The 17142-nt window shown below is 41.9% G+C and overlaps 1 protein-coding gene across 1 annotated transcript in view; it reads right to left on the bottom strand.

Annotated features, from left to right (window-relative positions):
• The window catches only part of LOC128508473 (E3 ubiquitin-protein ligase TRIM17-like), a 36579-nt gene that overhangs the window by 4855 nt on the left and 14582 nt on the right, over window positions 1-17142 (bottom strand). The window contains exons 2-11 of the mRNA XM_053479819.1: window positions 14771-14833; window positions 14277-14621; window positions 14016-14174; window positions 13801-13941; window positions 13603-13695; window positions 13196-13221; window positions 8427-8600; window positions 8232-8287; window positions 7805-7935; window positions 6870-6947 (exon numbers count right to left, since the gene is read on the bottom strand). Of these exons, the coding sequence (XP_053335794.1) occupies window positions 6870-6947; window positions 7805-7935; window positions 8232-8287; window positions 8427-8600; window positions 13196-13221; window positions 13603-13695; window positions 13801-13941; window positions 14016-14174; window positions 14277-14621; window positions 14771-14833 (1266 nt within the window). The remainder of the gene's footprint in view (window positions 1-6869; window positions 6948-7804; window positions 7936-8231; window positions 8288-8426; window positions 8601-13195; window positions 13222-13602; window positions 13696-13800; window positions 13942-14015; window positions 14175-14276; window positions 14622-14770; window positions 14834-17142) is intronic.

Raw genomic sequence — 17142 nt, 5'->3', positions numbered from 1 at the left:
ATCTGCAAACATTATAGTCCATGGATACTCCTGTCTAACCTCATCTGTCATCCTGTCCATCACCAGAGCAAACAAAAAGGGGCTTAGACCCACCTCCACCTTGAACTCTTCTGTCACACTTACAGCACATCTCACCACTGTCTTACAGCTCTCATACATGTCCTGCACCACTCTAACATACTTCTCTGCCACTCCAGACTTCCTCATACAACACCACAGCTCCTCTCTCGGCACCCTGTCATACTCTTTCTCTAAATCTACAAAGACACAATGCAACTCTTTATTACCTTCTCTGTACTTCTTCACCAGCATCCTCAAAGCAAATACTGCATCTGATGTACTCTTTCTAGGTATTAAACCATATTGCTGCTCACAAATGCTCACCTCTGCCCTTAACCTAGCTTCCACTACTCTTTCCCACAGCTTCATTGTATGGCTCATTAGCTTTATGCCTCTGTAATTGCCACAGCTTTGCATATCTCCCTTGTTCTTAAAAATTGGCACCAATACACTTCTCCTCCATTCCTCTGGAATCCTCTGACTCTCCAAGATCTTGTTAAACAAACTAGTCAGAAACTCTACTGCCACCTCTCCTAAGCACTTCCAGACCTCCACAGGTATGTCATCAGGACCAACAGCCTTCGCACTCTTCATCCTCTTCAACACCCTTCTCACCTCACTTCTAGTAATATTTGCTACTTCCTGTTCCACAACAGTCACCTCTTCTACTCTTTGTTCTCTTTTGTTTTTGTCATGCACACTCAATCGGCGACCGGCACTAGGACCCAGAAGTAAAGCGGTCGCGAATCAGGAAGTATAAGAGGAGTAAAGAAACCACGATTCAGCGCTCAGTCATTGAGTTCAGCCCATGTCGGTTCTGGTTGTCCATCATCGATTCGTGAGTACTCACTTTATTTGTGTTTCGCTTTCTGATCTTGAGTGTGTGTTTATAGGACGCGGGTTAAATTTGTGTTTTTCCCTTGCTTCCCTTTTGTGAGAGTCCTTAGACTAAAACGCGTGGTTATCCTACCTACTCGCTTTCTTCCGCGTTTGGGTTCACCATCCACGCTACATTGGGCTAATCGCTAAAGCTAAGTCATCTGGTCGCCTAGGTTAGTTCATCCTGACAGAATGACTGAGCCAAAAGCGGTGAACCCAGCGGATTACGTGCATCTCTGCGACGTGGTTGACCAGCATGCCAAGCTAATCAATAGGCTAACCAGGGAGGTCGCTACTCTGCGCCAGGGCGTCCAAGACGTCGCAGCCTTGCGCTGCGAGGTCGCGGAGCTCAGGCGGGAGAACGCGGATCTCTGGGCGGCTGTTGCTGGCGCAGCGAGCCGGCCTCCCGTCGCGGCGGTCGCGGCGGTCGCGGCTCCGCATCACCCCCCCACCCCCCCTTCTTCTGATGTCTTTCGCGCATTTCCAGAGAAATGGAATGGCACGAACGGGAAGTGTTCTTATCAGCGCTCGATCTGGTGTTTGAGTTTAATTCCACCAAATACTCCACCGATCGGCTACGCATTGCTCTCCTCGTTTCGTTGCTAACTGGGCAGGCAGCTGAGTGGGCCACGGCAGTGATTAAATCAGACTCGGACACCGCCCATTCATACAATGAATTTACACGCCACTTTCGACTCACTTTCGAACACCCTGCGGGCGAGGTGGAGACCGACACTAAGCTCTATCACCTGGAGGCCTCCCTCCACTGGGACATAGAGACAAGGGTTCGCCAGACTCAGGCTGCGGAGACTGGGCCGGCAGGTGTGCCGCCGGGACGACTCTTTGTTCCTCAGCGTCTGGTTCCCGAAGTTCTCCAGTGGGGCCACTCCTCGCCCGTCGCAGGACACCCCGGGACTCGGCGCACCCTACAGTTTGTAAGACGGGCGTTCTGGTGGCCCACCATGAGGAGGGACGTTGAAGAGTTCGTTCAGGCGTGCCCGGTGTGTGCGCCAGGGCCAAGGACTTCAACCAGCCTACCTCCGGAGAACTCCAGCCCCTGCCCGTTCCCTGACGGCCCTGGACGCACATCGCCTTAGATTTCATCACGGGCCTGCCGGTTTCCAAAGGAAAGAACACCATCCTAACCATCATCGACCGGTTCTCCAAAGCCGTACACCTGGTGGCCCTCACCGGACTCCCATCAGCCAAAGACACCGCCGAGCTGATTTTGGAACACGTAGTCCGCCTGCATGGGTTCCCCAAGGACATCGTCTCGGACAGAGGGCCCCAGTTCACCGCCCGGTTCTGGAAGGCCTTTTGCCGTCTGATCAATTCCACCTGCAGTCTGTCCTCCGGTTATCACCCCAAGACTAATGGTCAGACGGAACGGGCCAACCAACAACTGGAGCGCTACCTGAGGTGTTTTGTTTCGGATCGCCAGCGCTCCTGGGCCCGCTACCTCAAATGGGCCTCCACAAGGAATCTGCACCTGCATACAGAATCCCGCAACCCATCTCCCAGGTTCATCGGTCCATACCGCATCACCCACCGGATAAACCCTGTCACCTACCGGCTCCAGCTGCCTGCGGCGCTCCGGATCCACCCAGTTTTCCACACCTCCCAACTAAAACACTTTACCACCTCTCCAATGAAAGGCTCCTCCTCCCCGGATCATCGACGGTGGTCCCGCTTATCAAATTCAAATTCAAATCAAATTCAAATTTTATTTGTCACATACACAGTCATACACAGTACGATATGCAGTGAAATGCTTAGGCAACTGCTCGTGACCTAAAATAAAGACTAATATGAGAATTAAAATATAGGGAAAATAAAACTAGAAAAGAATAAAATAAAATATAAAAACTAAAGTTAAAAAAATAAATAAATAACTGTACAACAAAAATACACAATATAGAAAATATTTGAAGAATGTATAATGAAATATAAAACAATAAGAGCAGCTGAACGGGCAGGTATATTTATGTCATTTTTGTATGGAATGGTAGTTGTAATGGTAATGTAATGTCCACTGTTTGTGCAATTCACATATTTAAAGTGTCTAGTGCCGTGCAAAAAATGCTTAAAAAGTGATTTATGTAAAGTGACTTGTGACTTGTGACCACCAGGTGTAGTTGTGCAGTGGCCACTAGTGTAAACGAATGTCCAGAATGTCCAGTGTATGTGTGTAAAGACCATATGTGTGTCAGTACTGTGTGGTGGTGTGATTGAGAGACCTTATTGCCTGTAGGAAGAAGCTCCTCCTCAGTCTTTCTGTGTTGGCCTTCAGGGAGCAGAATCGCTTTCCTGACCTCAACAGAGAGAACAGTCCATTGTTGGGATGGCTGAGGTCCTTCACAATCTTCCTGGCCTTGGTCCAGCACCGCCTGCTGTAGATTGAGTGCAGGTCAGGGAGCTCGGTGTGGATGATGAGCTCAGCTGATCGCACCACCCTCTGTAGAGCTCGTCTGTCCTGCATGGTGCTGTTCCCGAACCAGGTTGAGATGTTTCAGGTCAGGATGCTCTCTATGGTGCAGGAGTAGAAATTCCTGAGCACCTTGGAGGGCACTCTCAAGCGTCTGAGGTGGTAGAGACGCTGCCGGGCCTTTTTCACCATGGTGTTGATGTGACAGGACCATGACAGGTCCTGCGTGATGTGAACACCGAGGTATTTGAAACTGTCCACTCTCTCCACTGGGCTCTCGTTGATAATGGGGGTCTGGTAGTTCCTCTCCTGCTTAGTGCTGAAGTCCACTATCAGCTCCTTTGTTGTACTGACGTTTAGAAGGAGGTTGTTCCTCTGGCACCAGTTCTCCAAATTCCTAATCTCCTTCAGGTAGGCCGTCTCGTTGTTATCAGAGATCAGGCCCACCACGACTGTGTCGTCAGCAAACTTAATGATGGTGGTGGAGCTGGTAGTGGCCACACAGTCATATGTGTACAAAGAGTACAGCAGGCGGCTCAGAACACACCCCTGAGGGGCTCCAGTGCTGAGAGTAATGGTGGCTGAGACATGTCCGCCCATCCTTACTGCCTGTGGTCTGCCAGTTAGGAAGTTGGAGATCCACTGACACATAGATGAGCTGAGTCCCAGGTGCTCCAGCTTGGCGGTGAGTGTGTAGGGAATTATGGTATTGAATGCAGAGCTGTAGTCGATGAAGAGCATTTTAATATAATTCCCCCTCCGAGTGTCCAGGTGAGTGAGAGATGTGTGGAGTAGATGAGAGATGGCATCGTCTGTGGAACGATTTGGACGGTATGCGAACTGTAGTGGGTCCAGTGTGTCGGGTAGTGAAGAAATGATGAAGTCTCTGACCAGGCGTTCAAAGCATTTCATCACTACTGAGGTGAGAGCTACAGGGCGATAGTCATTGAGTGAAGCAGGATGTGGTTTCTTTGGGACAGGAACAATGATGGACTCTTTGAAGCATGTGGGGATCACCGACTGAGATAAAGAGATGTTGAATATCTCAGTGAACACAGGTGCTAGCTGGTCTGCGCAGGCTCTGAGAATACGGCCTGAGATGCCGTCTGGTCCTGCTGCTTTCCTGGTGTTCACTCTCTTGAAGGCTCTCCTCACGTCATGCTCTGTGATGATGAACACGCTTCCCGTGCTGGCAGTGGCTTCCTGTCTGCAGCTGTTAGCGCCGCTAGCATTAGCATCGCTAGCGTCTTTAGCTGCAGCCTCAAAGCGAGCATAGAAAGTGTTCAGCTCGTCTGCCAGAGTCACGTACGCGTTCATCATACCGGATGTTGGTGCTTTATAATCCGTTATTGTCCTTATTTCCTGCCACAGGCTCCTAGAGTCACTCTGTTGAAGTTGTGACTCTAGTTTTCTCCTGTAGCGCTGCTTCGCGTCTTTCACCGCCTTCCGGTTGGGAAACGTTTTAATAGTCTTTTTCTCCACGGTATCGTCCGCTAGTTTCCCAATGAATCCCACAACCGCTTCCGTAAACACGCTGACGTCATCATCGGAGCTGTTTCTGAACATGTCCCAGTCTGCGTTATCGAGTGCGTCCTGTAACACGGCCACCGATTGGTCCAGCCAGCGCGCGACCTCCCTCTGAACCGGAACTTCCTGTTTCAGCCTTTGTTTGTATTTTGGCATGAGGAAGATGGCGGCGTGGTCGGATTTGCCAAACGGAGGGCGAGATTGTGCCTTGTAGCCGTCCTTGACTGTAGTGTAACAGTGGTCCAGTGTCCTTTCGCCCCTGGTGGGGCAGGTGATGTGCTGATAAAGGTTCGGCGCTGCGCGTTTGAGGTTGGCACTGTTAAAGTCCCCCGCCACAATGAGCGCAGCGTCCCGGTGTTGTGTTTGTTGCTGTGTGAGTGCCTCATGCAGCTCGCATAAGGCAGTGTCCGTGTCAGCTTGTGGTGGAATATAAACGGCGCTAATTATGACCGATGAAAACTCCCGAGGTAGATAAAAAGGACGACACATGATGGACAGTAGTTCCAGATTTGGTGTGCAGGAGCGTGTGAGAGGAACAACGCTCGCGCTGTTGCACCAGCTGCTGTTCACAATTAAACACACGCCGCCTCGCCTTGACTTCCCCGAGTCCCGTGTCCTGTCCATGCGGTGAACCGAGAAGAACTCGGCCCGGCTGGATGGCGTGGTCCGGCACCGCTGGGTTCAGCCATGTCTCGGTGAAGCAGAGGAGATTGTAGTCCCGAATGTCTCTCTGGAACTTTATCCTGGCCCTGAGGTGACTGGACGTTGGCGAGCAGGATGCTAGGCAGAGGTGTGCGGTGTGCACAGGCTCTCAGCCTGTTCCTGACGCCGGCTCGTTTCCCTCGGGGCCGCCGCTTCGCGTCGCGTCCTTTGTTTTCCCTCAGGATCTCACTCGGCCAGCTCGGATCCGGGGTTAAAAACTTCGAATCGTGAGTACATTGTATACCAATAGAAACAAGAGTGTCTCTATCATAACTAATGTACTCCATGTTGGTAATTTTGCCGATTTACAAACACTGAAAACTAACTTAAAAAACAAAAACAAAGAAAAGGTGGTCGGAGCAGTCGTGACGGCAGCCGACCTCACCGGCGCCATCTTGGAGAACAATCACAACACAACTTACAGAACACAACTTACACTGTGCGCCGGATCCTCGACTTACGCCCTCGGGGCAGGGGCACCCAGTACCTGGTCGATTGGGAAGGTCTTGGGTCCCGGCCCGGTTCATTCTCGACCCCGAATTAATCCTGGACTACCGTCATCGGGTATCCTCCACCCCAGGACCGTCAGGAGCCGGTCCTGGACAGGGGGGTACTGTCATGCACACTCAATCGGCGACCGGCACTAGGACCCGAAAGTAAAGCGGTCGCGAATCAGGAAGTATAAGAGGAGTAAACAAACCACGATTCAGCGCTCAGTCATTGAGTTCAGTCCATGTCGGTTCTGGTTGTCCATCATCGATTCGTGAGTACTCACTTTATTTGTGTTTCGCTTTCTGATCTTGAGTGTGTGTTTATAGGACGCGGGTTAAATTTGTGTTTTTTCCCCTTGCTCCCCTTTTGTGAAAGTCCTTAGACTAAAACGCGTGGTTATCCTACCTACTCGCTTCCTTCCGCGTTTGGGTTCACCATCCACGCTACATTGGGCTAATCGCTAAAGCTAAGTCATCTTTAATCACTCTAACCTGCTGCACATCCTTCCCATCTCTATCTCTCTGCCTTGCCAACCTGTACAGATCCCCCTCTCCCTCCTTACTGTCTAGCCTAGCATACAAGTCCTTATATGCTCATATGTTAATTTCTTCATACTGGAAGAAATTTGTTACCAAATGCAGGAAAAAAAATTTATTTACAGTATTTTTAAAAAGGGACACTGTTTGGGGGAGTTGCAGCACTGTCTATATTTGAATGGCTAACAGACTGAGTTACACACACACACACACACACACACACACACACAGAGTAACATTTAACTAACCTGTTGGTGTAGTTGTATCTGTGGTTTTAGGTTGTTCTTCCTGATTTTTATCCTCAGAAGGTGACTTCACTTCAGTTTCTGACAAGATATTTAATTTTTACACATTAATTTTAAACTTTGAAAGTTGTTTAATTAGCCATTTAAAAAATATAAAATCTAATTTCCCAATCAGTGACAGTGAGAGAATCCTCTGCCTCAACATCAGTGAAACTATGAAGATGATTGTGGACTTCAGGGATCTGCAGGATGATGACCACGCCCTCATACATCAATGGTACGTTCCTCTGTGTGCACCTCACCCTCACCCATGACCTGAGCTGATCTGGTCCCTTCACACTAACACACTTGTAGTAACACCATGGGAACCCTTCCTGTCAGCAGGGGGCGCTACCTCTGGAGTTCTAGCTCTGTTCCTCTCCGGTTCTCAATTCCTTTAAACTTTACAGTCAATAACTATATAAACACTTTGTTATCATTCAGTAGTCTGTACACCAATCCTGTGTTTCTGACCTTTTGTTATTTTCTTTGATTGCTCTTTCAGATAATCGCTGCCTGGTTGTGTTGCTCGACTGTATGTCTTTTTGCCTTAAACTAAAGCATGTTAATTATTTTTATTAATATTTTTTATCCCACCACCCTTGAAGCTTCACCCTCCATCCAAACAACAATTCTGAAAGTCATGTGAGTTATTGAATCCATGCCCCCCAAAATGACTCAGGGCTGTAATTGGACAGTGACTTCATTTCAGTTAAACATGACCACACTGCATTAATGAAAATGTGTTTACAAGTGTTTGAACATCACAGTCTTCCTGTTTAATGTTCAGTATCAGCCAGTTGCTAACGTTCCTGGTTGTGTTCAGTCATTGCATGGTGTGATAAATGCGTGTGATTTCTGTGTGCTAACTTCACTAATCAACACTAATGTATATTTACCTGCAGCTTGTGAAGTTTCTGTCTCTACATCAGGGTTCTTCTGTGGTTCTGTAGCTTCATCGTTATTTACATTCTGCTGTTCTCCATCCACACCAGACGAGATCACTGATCCAGTTTCTGACAAAATTAAACTTCATCATTAACAATAATCATTTTATTCTCAACTTTACATTGGATGGAGTTTAGCTTGCTGTCAAACTTCAGTAAGGGGAGACGTGAAGAGAGGACAGGACACTGGAGGAGGAGCTGTTGGTGGTATTTTTACACTTTACATCAGAATTCTGTTCTATATCTGTTTACATAAACAAATAATAAATAGAACAGTTTATAAAGAGAAAGTTTAGATATTATCTGAGATGAAAAGATGATTAGATGATAAAGTGTTGATCAGGTGTGTGTATGAAGTGTATAGATGAGGAGATGTGACCAACCTACAACCACAGTGTGAGGAACTGTACCTGTAGATGAAGCGTCAGTCTGATCCTGATTCTCCACACGGATTTTATTCAGAGGTTCAGTTTCTGACTGAGTTCCTGCTGTTTTATATGTAAATAAAACTTCTGTTATTATCACTCATTTAGCTGGATTTTATTAATTCAGTGAATTTTACCCCAGCACCTACCTCCTGTGGTATTTGTGGTGGAGGCAGCGGGTGTGGGATTTGTGGTGGAGGCAGCGGGTGTGGTATTTGTGGTGGAGGCAGCGGGTGTGGTATTTGTGGTGGAGGCAGCGGGTGTGGTATTTGTGGTGGAGGCAGCGGGTTCGGGATTTGTGGTGGAGGCAGGGGGTTCAGTCTCTGAAATAGAGGATGTTTGTGTGAGATTAGAACTGGTGACAGTTGATATGAGGTGGATTCAGCAGGTTCTTCTGTAACTGTCACACACCAGACAGACCAGCCCAGCACCTCCAGACCCTAAACTCCACTCCAGGTTTTTTTCTTCCTGCAAGCTCACCTGCCACTCACGCACACCTGAACTCAATCAGGTAATCATCTCTAGGCTTTTTAAGCAGGCCGAGCGAACCATTCAGTTTAAACCAGCCTGTTATCGACCCTGCCTGTTTCTCGGACCCTCCCGGTACTTCTGTTACTGTCGGACTGATTTATGTGTATGACCTCGCATGCTCACAGGACTTCGGATTTTCCTCACGATTTGGATTCGTTCGCTCCCGCTGCTAGAATTCCCTGATATCGACCCCAGCCTGATCAATAGACGATTCTCCTGGTCACCACCTCTCCTTCTTCACCAAACCAAAAAACAAAAAAGCGCTTCCGCATTAGAGCGTCTTCGTGGACCGCAATAAGAACATTCGCGCTGATCGCCGACCTCCGCTTTCGATGAGGAAAACAAACCGCTTCCTTCCACCCTCCAGCCACTAAGCACACACCACTGAGTGTGAAAGAAATATTTGTTATTTTGAAAATGATGATAAAAAATATTCATAATTTTGTAAGTTTTATCCTGAATGGCAAATTTTTCATTCATAAATGTAGATCGTCAAAATCTCCTCCTTTATACAAGGTCTTCTCTAACGAACTCACTTTTTTAATGAAGTCTCTTAAAATTGTGAAAAATGTAAAGGCTACGTCTATTGTAAGTTATTACGAATCTGTATTTGGCGTCCTGTGAATGTCTTCCCTTTTGTTTTGTTTTTGTTCTTTAAACATCTTTGGAGCTTCTATTTTTTTATGCCTGTTTTTCTGTAATGTTGTTTACATGTTCTTTAATAAAAAAATATATATAATAATCAATGGGTTTTTCCCCCTACCTTTTTTTTATTTATTTCTTATTAGTTTGCTTATGTATATATTTTATTTACGTTTTGTTCTGTTCAGTGTGGATAATTAATTGTATAATTCAAGTTTTTACACCTGAATCTTATGTTATACCTTTTATTCTTGTAATACTGTAATGTTTTTTTTTATTAAAAATCCCATTCATTAAATTGTTTAATAAAGTCACTAAGCACACACAGTCACTGCTTCTCTCCCCTGCTCCTGCTGCGCATGTTTACCCAAGCCTCAGCCTATCCAATAAAGAACAAAGAAACACTATCTTTTACCAATTTCATCACTGTTCGTCTGCTTTTGGGTTCACCCCTGTTCAGCCATCTCGTAACCGCCCCTGACAGTAACTTCATTAATCTACATATTTGTCCTGTAAGGTGTCTTGTGTCTTTTATTGCTTCAGGTTTTATAGGTTTAGAGGTTTTCTAGAATGTTTCTCCAAATACAAAGCTAAAATTATAAAGTTATAATAATAAAAAAGTAAAATAAGGAGTATAAAATTTTGAGTGTTTAGCTGCTATAAAACACATTTACCTGTAGGTGGAGCTGTTGGTATTTTTGCACTTTGCTCAGGTGTTTGATCTATATCTATTTATATAAACACAGAACAAACAAAGTCTCAGTGAGACTTTAAAATTTTCTTAAGAGTAAAAGATGATTAGATGATAAAGTGTGCAAACTAGCTATGTGTGTGTGTGTGTGTGTGTGTGTACAGAAGTATAACAGTGCCAAAATTCTTTAAAGCAAAATAACATGTTAAATTACATGAACTGGACGAAAACTTGTTGCAATAAGAATGTTTGAATTTTTCTCTATTGTAATTTGACCTGAATGGAAAAATCCTTTAAGTGTTTACAATGTCTTCAAATTATTGACACTGCAGTTTATTGTGGTTGTATGTTTCAAATGCTAATGTAATTAAAAAATAACTGATTAAAATATTGACCTAAGAAATTGCTGTTTAAAAATACAATCTTTATTCCTCTTCTTTACCCTTCCTGCTCCTCCTGCAGTCTCTAGTTCTCAGGAAACGACTTGCAGATCAGAATGCAGAACTTCTAAGTCTCAGGCTCAGAATAAACTCTGTTATTCACTAAACCTCTCCTCCGCCATAATCATTACATTCAAAGTGAAGCCAGTGATCTTTCATTCACACACGAGTGATGGGTTTCCTTCCCCTGCACTCTGTAATGTACCGTCACCTTCTGTAACAAGATCAGGTTCATTCCTTCACCTTCTGTGGCAAATCTCTGTACATGAAGCAACCAGGAACAAATTCAGGAAGAGATCAAGCAGCATGGACTGAGTGAGTGACACCAGAGTACTGCAGACGTCTGTCTGACTCTATACCCAGACGGATCAAGACAAAGAATAAAGGACTTTCATCAATCTCATCTTAAAACTGTGTATAATATTGAAGTTAAATCACATGTTAAATATTAAGGCATAAACATTTCTAAAGATGAGATCAGGATGTAAAAACATAATGTCTGGGACAGATGGAATAAATGCAAAAATAGACCTGAGGTATGAATGTAGAGAGATTTAAACATTTTTGGTTTATTTAACTAACATGGAAAGTCTGTCTAGATTGTGTGGAATTGATTTCCTATAAAGATGTGATTTTACTGTTTCCAGACTACCAGTGAAATTATCTTCACTTCACCAACAGGTTTTGTTATATTGGAAATTATTATACAATCATATCTTTACCCAAACCTCAATATGGAACAATAGAGTTATTCTATTCAGATATAAATCTCATTCTTGATCGGTTTGAAAAAGGTGTTTGGTCCGTTCATCACTTAATGAATGAGGAAGGGAGCTTGTTCAGTGGTTTCTGTTCTAGATTCAGTTTACACTGTGAACAAGAGCAATTTGAACGCGTCTTAAAAGCCATTCCGAAAAGTTTCATAAACCTTTACCAAACAGCTTTACCAACATCTCAGATGGATCATGAGAACTTCCATCAGTTCTGTTTAATGGTAGCAACCTCAAAACAACGCTTCCCAACAAAATCACCGCTCTTGTTTTAATTCCATATTATATCCGACATGGTTATACTATACTGTAACAATATCTCACAACCTTATGATAAGCCAACTATTAAAATACTACAATCTATTGGCTTCCCAGTGACTCCTTAAGCAAAGGAAACCCACTTCAGTATATTTAATGGTATTTATCCGCCATCTGAGCTTTTAAGACACCGTTTAATTTTGAGCAAAATGTTTGTATTTTTTGTAAAGTTGACATTGAGACAACTGATCACTTTTCCTTTTCTTGTGTGTATTCTGGTATCTTTTGAGAAAATTTGGTTTGGATGGAGTCAAAGATCCAATCACTGGTCACTTTAGCTAAAAAACACATTATGTTTGGAATACTGCTGGATGATAAGAAGAATACGTTTTTCATTAATGTTATGTTTATTATGGACACAACTCTCATTCATAAATGCTAAACCTCATTTTTAATTTATTTTGAAAGATTTTATTTGTAACTATTTTTCATCTTTGGATCATATGAAAGGTAAAAATGGCAGGAAATTTGTTGGAATAATAAGAGATCTTGGTTTATTAGAAAAGAAAAAAGAGGCCCTTTGTATTTATATTTACTTATTTATTTTGTTTATTTATTTATTTTCTGTTTTATTGTGTTTTCTTTTTTTTTTTTACTTCTTTTGGAGAGTGTATTTTTCTTTATGTTTGATTAGTGTGTGCTCTGATTGACACGTGTTTATTAAAATTTGTTGATGCTATTATAAATGTATATTTTGTTTCATCTGTGTTAAATAAATAAACAAACTAATTAATTAATTGATTAATTAATAAAAATGACTTATTAATGTTATTTTTTGACGTATTAAATATTGACTTAATCTTTAAAGAACAATTTAGTTGTATAAAATAAATTATTCTTATTATCTTGATTGTCATGTTATAAAAAATTCAGAATGACATTAAACCATTAAACTGTTCACTGTTCACTGTACCAGTTGGTTGTGGTGGGGTTTGAACCTGGGACCTTCCAGACTACAGTCTAATGCTTTAACCACAGATCTACCCGTCCCCTACCTGAATGTTAATACCTGACTTTTGGCCGCCTGATTTTGTGATGTTGAAAAATAGTGATTACTGTATTTACTGTATAAACAGCAATTTGGTAAGGGGAATTATTTTGCATTTGAGTTTTAATTATTTAATTACATTTAATTTTTTTATATGTCATTTAAAATATACAACTACAATAAACTGCAGTACCAACAATTTCAAGCTTTTAAATGCTGTAACATTTTTATTGCAACATGTTTTTGTCCAGTTCACGTAATTCAACATGTTATTTAGCTTTGAGGAATTTTGCCACTGTTATACTTCCATAGTGTATGAAGTGTATAGATGAGGAGATGTGACCAACCTACAACCACAGCGTGAGGAACTGTACCTGTAGATGGAGCGTCAGTCTGATCCTGATTCTCCACACGGATTTTATTCAGAGGTTCAGTTTCTGACTGAGTTCCTGCTGTTTTATATGTAAATAAATCTTCTGTTATTATCACTCATTTAGCTGGATTTTATTAATTCAGTGAATTTTACCCCAGCACCTACCTCCTGTACTTTCTGTCCCTTTTCTCCTGGAGAGAATCAGACCTACAGCAGAGAGAAAACTCTCCTGTATTAGACAGCACAAAGACCTGATAAAGACCTGATAAAGACCTAATAAAGACCTGATAAAGACCTGATAAAGACCTGGTAAAGACCTGCTCCAGCACTCATCTTCCAGCTCTTCTCTCTTTTACTATCTACAGAGACTGTATAGTTACAGTGTGACAAGACTTCCTGTATAGTCTATTGGACTCCATCAGGGGCTCAGTGATGCTCCATCAGGACGGTGTACTGTTACACTTAATACTGTTCTCATCTACATACATGTGTCTGTCTTAAAGAGCAACTTCTAGTTATCATCTGTTTTGTTTCCTGACTCATATATTATTAAGTCAATGTTCATATCCCACCTTTTTTACGTAGCACACAATACACTGCAATTCCGACGACACACAGCACCAGAAGAATGGGAATGATGATGATGATGTATCCAGTCAACGACTCTGCACACATAGACATCAACACAAAATAATCATCAGTCTTTTCTTCAGTTCCACCATGTACACATATCCTTACATATGGAAATGGTTTATTTCAGTAATAATTACCTGTGTCACGTGCAGGGACGTGTAACATTATTCTGTCTTCTTTTCTCTCCTGATCAGACAAACCCACAGAGCAGGAGATCCACTCAGACTCAGAGGGAGACACAATCAGCCACGAGCTCACATCTACAGTCCCTACAGAGTCTGAGGATAATAAAAAGTGCTTTGTTGTTTCTGTTTTCGGATCTTTAATGTAAGTGTAGATGAGTAGATCTTACTGTTGGTGAACTTGTCGTTACTGAGATGTTTCAGATCTCTCCCATCTTTATCTGTCCAGGTGATTGACGGCTCAGGAACCCAACCATGTGACTGACAGCTAACATTCACCTTCCCTTCTCCTGCTTCACATATGGAGAGGACAGGAGTGGATCCCACCACTGAGAGAGAGAGAGAGAGAAAGAGAGAGAGAGAGAGAATTAAACAGACAGAGACACCATGAACATTTAATTTTTAAAATAAATTGATGCACTAAGTGTTACCTCTCAGTCTGAGGGACACTGTGGCCTTATCGAACCAGATATCACTTTTCACATAACACACATAGTCTCCTCTATCTGTTAGCATCAGGTTCTCCAGTTTCACAGAGACGTCTCCTTTCTCCAGATCTCCTAACAGGAACACTCTGCCCTGGTACTGAACATCTACAGGACTCTTCTGGATCTCTGTGTCTCTGTAGAACAGAGCCGGGGTGTCATACATATTGGGACGGTACCAGCGCACTTCCATGGGTCGAACATCCATATTGCTGGTGACAGCACAGGGCAGAGACACAGAGGAACCAAGGAGCCCTGAGACTGGAGACTCAACCTTCAGTGAAAAATATTCTGGAGGAGAGATTAAAAATCACTGCTTATGAACTTTATAACAGTTAATAGACTTTATGTGAGTATTTGTTAAAAGTAGGTATAGTCTAAATGCCTTGTTTTAGTATCTTTATGGCAACCTTTAATGAGTAATGAATAATCAGACTGACCAGAAGAAGCCTGATGACTGAGAGACGGGAATAGAAACAGTAAAACCCATCTCAGTGGTCGAGCTGTAAAGAGAAGAAGACAGAAACACATTTTATGTGTAAAATAAGACATTGGACCTCTGATATTATTTATGTTAGTGATAGCCTTTCGATTTCTCCTGTTGAGGGGTCGCCACACCAGACCGTCCGATCCGCACAACAACTTGGCACAGGTTTCATCCCGGATGCCCTTTCTCACACAACCCTCCCGTTTTATCTGGGCTTGGGACCGGCACTGCATCCAGTTTATTAGATTTATCAGTTACAGTGCACATCAATGTATATCAGTGGCCAAAATGCAGTATTAGTGCTGATTTTATTCATTATTTATTATAGAGAAAGTAGCTTCTTTGGCGTGTGCCAGTTTAAGCAACATGGAAATGACCAATCTTACTTCACTTGAAGTATCTTACTTTAAGTTTCTAACTTCAGCCGTTTTGGAGATATATGATATATATGCAATATGATATATGTGCCCCAAAAATGTCTATTTGCTCTACCACTGTCTCGCTTCAAACAATAATCATTTAAAATACAAATTATTCAAATTTCTTTATGATTATTGATACTCAAATTGGTGTAAATTTCTAAAAGCACATGACCTGTAAAAAATGTTGCTTAAATAGTTTTTTTTTTGTAAATGCTTAAAAAGCAAAACATCTGTAGTGTCCGTAACCATGTCACATCCATGTTGCTTAAATAATTTAAATTAGTATTAATATTGTAATATAGTATTAGTATTAATTAATATCTTAATAATTTAGGGTTTAAAAAATAATAAACTTTTTCAGGTTCACGTCTTTTTTAAATGTGAAATCTAAAATGGTACCGCCTAAATGACAAATTTAAAATTGTGTGTAACAAAATGTGTAACAACGTGTGTTAAAACAAGGAGAAAAAATAAAAATAAAGTTACTATAGCAAAGACAATGTGCTGTATAAACAAAACCCAGACCAGCTGATCCTGTGTACACACACACACACACACATCTTTACCAGACGATAATGAATATTAATGACTATAAATGAATATAAATGTGAAATCTAAAATGGTCAAGTACCACCTTAATGACAAATTTAAAATTATATGTGTAACAATGTGTGTTAAAATGAGGGGAAAAAATAAAATAAAGTTACTATAGCAAAGACAATGTGCTGTATAAACACACACACATCTTTACCAGACGATAATGAATATTAATGACTATTATTAACACCATAAATTAACAAAACTATAATAAGAACTATACAAAAGACAAAAAGACACCATAAGGTGCACGTGCAGGACACAATGTCCATACTACAATACTCTGTTACAGTGAGTAATGTTAGTGGAAGTGAATTCTCCAGGAGATGAGAAACAGTAAACATAGACAGAAGTGAGACTTTCTCTGTTCTGTGTTACACTTTAATATAAAGTCGTTATTCTCTTTAAACACACTTCTATATTTGTATAAATATCTTCTGTGTATCTGATCAGTAATAAACTGCACGTGACAGAGTTTAACCGTCAGTTCTGCCTCGAGCGCCTGATTACCGTAAAACCCCAAATACACGACTGCGGTAAAGCCAGCCGCGGTTCAGAAAAACACGGTCAAGACAGCCAGTGTGCGCGCATATTACAGTGATTACGGTAGTTTCAGGACCACAACAGAGAGAACGCGCTTTTAGAGATTTACTTGAGAAGCCCAGCGCGACTGTGATGTGATATAAAGAGGCGTCATGTTTCCAAACTGGTGTTTTGCATTTTTTGTTTTCCTTATTGTTTATAGTTGCGATGTCTTTGACACTTTGAATAATGTTTTCTGCATATTTCTTCTTCTACAGTCAGTGTAAATGTAGTTGTGTTTACAGATAAATAATATGCAAATGGAAGGCAAAATCAATTATATACTCATTTTAAATCCCTCAGTTGTGTATTCATTTGTCACTGTTCTATAATGTCTGTTATTTTTGAGTGCATTCATTAGGTGTAATGTCTGCAATGAAAGTAAATAGCAAAATAAGTTTACAATAGGTTTAAAAGTCTGAATCAGAAATCAATAATTATCATAAAGATGATATCCAGAATAATGACATTATTACACTTCAGAGGCCTATACAGACGTCATTTCTAATAAGTTGAAAAAAATAATGGCCAATTCTCATAGGAGCGTCCCATACTATATACACACCTCATATGAAACTATTTTACTGCAGCATTTTTGAGATATGGGGCATTATTACATTTTAAAGGGGTTTAATGACCCCATTTCTAATAAGTAGAGAAAAACAACCACCAGTTCTTATTCGGGACTCCCACACTATATACACACATTATCTCAAACTATTTC

Source organism: Clarias gariepinus, chromosome 20, assembly GCF_024256425.1.
Source record: "Clarias gariepinus isolate MV-2021 ecotype Netherlands chromosome 20, CGAR_prim_01v2, whole genome shotgun sequence".
In the NCBI taxonomy this organism is placed as follows: Eukaryota; Metazoa; Chordata; class Actinopteri; order Siluriformes; family Clariidae; genus Clarias; species Clarias gariepinus.
This window is presented reverse-complemented; position numbering and strand designations above follow the sequence as displayed.